Here is a 6,924-nt window from a genome sequence, read left to right as displayed (position 1 = left end):
AAATTATATTTAGAAAAATTATATTTAGAAAATTTATATTGAAACGAATCCAATGATATCCCACAAATTAACATTTATACTCTTAATTATACTATTAATTACGGTAAAAGTTTTTAAACTTTGACCATATGAATAGTAAACATGAGGAACATTATGGAACATATGGAGTATTATTTATTATTTATTATTTATTAACATTATTATTATTTATTATGAAAAGAGGGTGGTCAAGGGAATGGGAATGACAAACTTGGGGGGTAGAATTTTTTTGTAGAGGGATTTGGTGGTAAGTGAAGAAGAAAAGAGGGTAAATGGAATGACAAAAACCACCAAACAAACAACAATAAAGGGAATGAAACCTCATCATTCCCTTTCCCTTTCTCGAAGACCCCCAACCAAACGCACCCTACGTCTTTTTGATGAGCCAAATATTAAGCCATGGTGTGTGGTGTATGAAAAAGAAATGTTGCATACATTGTGAAACATAAGTAGCACCCCGTAACCAACATAAGTTGGTGGAGTTGGTAAGTCACAAGTTCGAGCCCCATCAACTGCGAAATGCTTGGGAGTGGCTCAAGCGATGACCTGCGAAGCTGAGCTGGTTAAAAAAAAAAAAAAAAAAAGTAGCACTTCGTATTCTTTAATATTATTCCTTCCATGGGCGAAGCTACGTGTGGGCCAAGGTAGGCCATGGCCCCCCCTAAGATTACAGAATATATAATAAAAGTTGCACTTATGAATAACTTTTTCTCCCTTAGCTGAGTTGGTATGAATTGCTAGCTACCAAAATGCAGGTTGCATGTTCGATTCTAGTGACTTGCATTTCTTGGTTTCTTATCTTTTAGTTTTTATTTTTTATTTTTTATTTGTAATACTTGATAAATCTATCATTCTTTGTTTACGAAATCCATTATTATTTTCATTACATTTTATTATTTTAGTGCTTTAGATTTCTCATAAAGTATTATTCAATGAAAATAGAGAATAAGTTATGTTTTAATACTTAATTTTAGGGAATTATATAAGTACTCCCGTAGACAAATTTGACCCCCTTGTACAAAAGATCTGGCTTTGCCCCTGATTCATTCCAATCCGTTTTCTTCAGCTTAAAAACCTTAAAAATCAATCATCACTAGGCGGATAATTTGAAAAAAGAAAAAAAAAAATCCTTAAAATTTAGGCATGTCTACGTGTAATTCACAATGCCAATTTTGTTCCAAAATTTGTGTGAAAGGAAGTCAGCCGCGTAGATTGAAATCTCTACTGGTTCTAATAAGGTAGTAGTACTATTACAACAAGAGGTCTGCCAAACCACAGTAATGTCGTACCATTCTAGGCATTCTTACACCAAACAGAAACACCCCCCATCAGCCCATCTTATTAAATTTGGTAACAAATTAAATATAATATTGTTCGTGTAGTAAATGGTATCGGTACTCTACGTAGTATCAAAGTCAAACCAAATATCCTTTTAATTTTTACCATCAAAATCCCCAATTTCTGAATGAAACCTCAAAACGTACACACACAAGCATAAATACTCTCAAGAGAAGAGTCTGAACCACTCTTTACCTCTCGTACTAGTTATTACTACAAGTGCAATTTACAAAGAGAAAACAACCCCTAGTTTCCTTTTCTTTCTCTATTTTCTGCACTCTCTTGTTTTATTTTCTGAATCCGAAAAACAAAAAAAAAAAATAGCAAAAAAAGAAATTAGAAATTGAAAAGTAATATTGTAATAATCTGATATGCCCTCGTTGTGATTAAGATGGTAGAAGACGTAGGAAGATCGAATTGTTTCTCAGACGATCTAGACACAACAACAAGCACTAGTTCTTATTCGATGACGGGGAGCGAGTTTCAGTCACCTGAGCCCGACAATTTCTCTCTCTTAAAACCACACCGTTGTTCTGATTCCGCTTTCGAAGCCATTGTATCGGCTTCCTCTGCAGCCAACAACCGTCCTTTAAGCTTTAATGACTTTAAGCTCATCCGTAAAGTCGGAGCTGGGGATATAAGCACCGTATACTTATGTCGGCTTCGCTCCGATGAGTCCTGTGAGTATGCGATGAAAGTGGTGGATCAACAGATGCTAGCTATCAAGAACAAAACACAAAGAGCCGAGATGGAAAAGAAGATTCTCAAGTTGCTTGACCACCCTTTTTTGCCTACATTATACGCGCAGTTTCATGCATCTCATTTCTCTTGCATTGTTATGGAGTATTGCTCTGGTGGTGACTTGCATTCCCTCCGTCATACCCTCCCTTACCACCGCTTCCCTCTCTCTTCCGCAAGGTAATTTATCTTTTAAATTGTCATCTCTAATTAATTTGCTTAATTATCCTTGCGCCTCATCAAATCATATTCTTCTTATGTTTAACTTTTCCGTTTGATTTGCCTCTCCAATTTATTACCGTAAACAAGATTATACATGATTCATAGCATTAATTAATATCTTAAAATTAAATGCAATAATAATATTACGAAGAAATAATTTAAGAAATGCGCAGAACATTTCTAGCTTATTGGTTTAATATTTATTTTCCATAAAAAAGCTGCAAATTGCAGGACTACTTCTGATAATTTCTTGAAATTGTAAATCGACAGATACATTTCAGTTACTGTCTGATGATGAGATGACGATGAAATTTCAGTTTTTATTTTTGTTTTCTATTTTCTATTTTCTATTTTCTATTTTCTATTTTCTTATTGGGGCCGGGTTTGTTGTTTGTTTGTATACGGAGACAAGGGTATTCAGATGTCCTTCATCTGTTAATGCAATTGTCTGCTGTTTTGGCGATATTCTCAATTTTTAAAAAAGTTAGTTAAACCCCGGGATTTTAATTACTCTTAAGATGAAAGTAAATAAATTACGTGAGTAATAGTGATCTTATTAGGATTACTGATAACAGATTTTACACAGATTTGGAGCCTGCTATTTGGCCGCACTTTTTATTTGGACGTACATCTTTCTTTTAATGGAGTTTCTTCTTTGAGTTCAGCTCTGCGTTCCATTCCCTTCATCGTCTAGTGATTTTCGCCCTCTTTTACGTAACTTTGTGTATGTCCGTATTTGGGTTTTCTTTTCAAAGATCACATGTGTAAAATAAAATAAATTATTTAATACTCTTTCCGTATTTATTCAAGGGATACACTTGGTTGGACACGGATATTAAGAAGAATAATTGAATGAAATAAAATAATAAAGCAAGTGGGGTTGGATAGATATTTTAATAAGTAAACAAGTGGGGATCATGTCATTTTGGTAGGTGAAAGGTGGGATAAGTTTCTAAAATTATTTGTTTAATAATATGGTGGGTCATGGGGTAAATTAGATGAATTATTTCTTATTTCATTAGATGGTGGGGTTAATAAGTTACTAAATATGGCAAGTGTATCTCTTAAATAAATACGGCCGGAAAAGGCAAGTGTATCCCTTAACTAAATACGGAGGGAGTAATGTGTGGCTATTTTTATTATACATCGGGGACGATGTGTGTACGTAACAAATTGGAATGTATACCTCTCTGCCTTTAAAGGTTGCGTCTTCCAAAAGTAGAAAAGTTTATTGAATATAATATAATATGAATAAAGTAAAAAAAAATGTGTAAAAAAGTGGGTAGATGTAAGGAAAAAAAAAAGAGTGGAAAATTGTAAATATTATGAGGTAAAAGAGTGAAGGTAGTAATTTTTATGTCAAAAAATGGAATAAAATAAGTGTAAATAACATTATGAAACGGACTAAAACGAAAAATGTAAAAAGTATTTTGAAATGGATGTAGTACTTTCTAAGATTTGTATTGAATTTTGGTTGATTTATTAGTTAGAATGTGAGATACTACCCGTAGACTAGTAAATAAAAATAGAGCCCATATATATTAACGAAAGAGGAAACGATGTCAATTTTGGACCGGAGTAATAGAAATAGATGATGTAAGTCGCATGGCCATATTAAAGGGAGTCATATCAATATACTTTGTATATAACCCATGGTATTGAGAAGAAATTAGAACTTCTTAGGCCATGGTTTTGATATCTGACATCCTACAAATGTTACTCCGTATATGAATGCAATTATGCAAGTACTCCGTATATAATTAAGGCAAAGTATTTTACAGTAGAAGTGCTTAAATTATTATTTATTTCTTTTTTAAAAAAAGGTAAGAAAAAACTTAGGAGTCCCTTCGCACAAGGGTAAAACCTAAGTAATCATTGTTTACAATATCTTCTAATTTCGGGCTAGAACTAGGGGTAATACACATAGGGTTGATAATGAGGTGACCTACATTCGCAATCCAATCTGCCGCTCTATTTATCTCTCGGAAACCATATTGCGTGTGGACTGTATTAGATTGCCGAAGGAGATACTTGCTATCTTGAATGATAGTTTGAAGCTTCCAAGGGAGTAGAAGTGTTTAAATAGACTCCGTACTTTGTTGATATTGTAGTCCGTAGTATGGAGTGATTTAATTAGGTGAGTTATTTTTGGTGCAAGAGTTGATTGAACTCGATCAGGCTACAGTATCAGAAACCATAAATAAGGTAGATGAGAGTAATTAATAAAGTAGACATTCCTAAAAGCTTGTTTTGATTAGATAGTCCTACCACCTTCCCCCGTCCCCTCTAAGAAAACAAACACCTTACACGTTACACCTTACACCTTAAGCTATATCAAAGGATACTAAAACTTTGTTTTATTCTTCATATACTACAGTTGTGTACAAATATTTAAATTATTAATGCAATAATATCAACATTCCGTATTTCATGACAGATGCATGCAGATTGCAGAATGAGTAATTTGTCAAAACTAATATAGTGATTTTGACAACTTGTCTAGTGTTTACATTGTGTATCATCGTGATTAACAAGTCATTTTAATCAACAAACATCAACACATGTGGATCTATGTGTAACCAAAAACTTGACTTTTATTTAACAAATAATTAAATCGACCTCTCATACCAACAAATTAAATTAAAAACTAATATTTCAACCACAAAATATATGTGGCTATAATGTTGATGATGAAATGGGTAATTTTTGAATGTTGTTGTGGAAGTCTTATAATTAGAAATTGTTTACCTAATTAAACTGAGTGAATTGGTGTGGTTTTTCAGGTTTTACGCGGCAGAGGTGTTGGTAGCGTTGGAATATCTGCACATGCTTGGAATCATTTACAGAGACTTAAAACCCGAGAACGTTTTAGTGAGATCAGACGGTCACATCATGCTCTCTGATTTTGACCTCTCCTTATGCTCTCATTCTATCCCAGCAGTTGAAACTCCTCAGTTTTCATCTCCAACTCATTTCCCAAATAACTCCTCTTCCAATTCCCCTACCAAAAAAAATACTACTCCCACTCCAACAACACCCTCATTTTCTTGTATTCCATACAACCGACTGTTCCGGTCTAAGAAGATACAATCTTTAACCGGTAACCGGCTCTTTGTAGCAGAGCCTGTTACTGCAAGGTCATGCTCCTTTGTTGGTACACATGAGTATATTGCACCAGAGGTTGCCTCCGGTAATTCTCACGGAAACGCCGTTGATTGGTGGGCCTTTGGGATATTTTTGTACGAGATGATATATGGACGGACTCCTTTTGCTGGACAATCTAACGGAGCTACACTGCGTAACATCTTAAAAAAGCCCTTGACTTTCCCTACACATACTCCCTCTTCCTCGTCAGAATCCAACGCACGTGATCTCATTTCCGGCTTGTTAAATAAAGACCCAGCGGCTCGACTTGGCTCAAGTCGTGGGGCTGCTGATGTCAAAACCCATCCTTTTTTCAAGGGCTTGAACTTCGCACTCGTTAGGTCACTCACGCCGCCTGCGGTTCCGGGATTACGACAACAACGCCCGTCAGGTGCGACGTCGTTTAAGGGTGGTGCTAATCGTGTTACCAACAGAAAAGAATCAACGGCCTTTGATTACTTTTAAGTAAGAAGTTTCCTTACCAAGGGCTGAGATTATCTCCACGTGTCTTGTCGGTCCCGCTATACATGGGGACAGTGACAGTCTGGTGGGGACAGTTGTATATTCGACCTGTCTATTTAATAGAGGGGAGAGAAAAGTAACACAATTTCTCTTTTTATTTTATTTTATTTTTTATTTTTAGAGGGACTTATTAATTAATCTAGGTGTAGGACTGTAGCATGTACAAGTTATGTAATGGGACTGTAGGACTGATTCAAAGAAATACGTCATGTATAACGTGAGTAAAATTAAAGTAGATTATCATAATGCGGGTAAAATAGGTGGAAAGAACAATGTAGGTGCGGCCATGTATTAAGGTGCTACGGAGTTTTTTGTTTTTGTTTTTGTTTTTTTAACCAAGTTTACAAGAGATTTTCGTGCATCATGAATAATCCTAAATTATACTCTCTCCGTCTCTTTTTGTATTTTACGTTTGGTATTTTTCACGCGTTTTAACGATTAATTAATTTGCATTGATATTTCTCAATTTTTTTATTTAAACAAGATAAATTACGTTTATTTATAATGTTTTCACTTTTATCAAAATTCTGATATTGGGAAATGAGAAAAGTTAATGACCCAATGAATTTAATTGGTTAAAATAATAATTGGACACAAATTTTGTTAAAATACTAAGTCATTTATGTGATAATATAAAAGGAAATGTAAAGAACATTTTAAAATACCCAAAAAAGAAAACGTAAAAAACAAAAAGAGACGGAGGGAGTATTTGTTTTGATCCTTTTTGTACCAAACTGAGATCAAGTTCACCCCGTGTTAAAAAAAAACAATTCTACGAATTAGTATTTTTGCTTTCGCACAATTTATTCCGTATTTTGTATATCGGTATTCAATGTGCGCTTTTATTAAAAATATCCTCAATTAATTACTGATCACATACCACGATTTTACCCTTCAAAATATATTAGTACATAACTAACA

At 34.3% G+C, this 6,924-nt stretch overlaps 1 protein-coding gene across 1 annotated transcript; it reads left to right on the top strand.

Moving 5' to 3' along the window:
- The first annotated feature begins 1,369 nt into the window (after positions 1 to 1,369).
- On the top strand, positions 1,370 to 6,421 carry LOC110790552 (protein kinase PINOID). Its single transcript, XM_021995328.2, has 2 exons — positions 1,370 to 2,295; positions 5,121 to 6,421. The coding sequence occupies exons 1-2, from the start codon at positions 1,769 to 1,771 to the stop codon at positions 5,944 to 5,946; spliced, it is 1,353 nt and encodes a 450-aa protein (XP_021851020.2). The 5' UTR covers positions 1,370 to 1,768; the 3' UTR covers positions 5,947 to 6,421.
- The last annotated feature ends 503 nt before the right edge of the window (positions 6,422 to 6,924 follow it).

The sequence above is a fragment of the Spinacia oleracea genome, chromosome 5, assembly GCF_020520425.1.
Source record: "Spinacia oleracea cultivar Varoflay chromosome 5, BTI_SOV_V1, whole genome shotgun sequence".
In the NCBI taxonomy this organism is placed as follows: Eukaryota; Viridiplantae; Streptophyta; class Magnoliopsida; order Caryophyllales; family Amaranthaceae; genus Spinacia; species Spinacia oleracea.
This window is presented reverse-complemented; position numbering and strand designations above follow the sequence as displayed.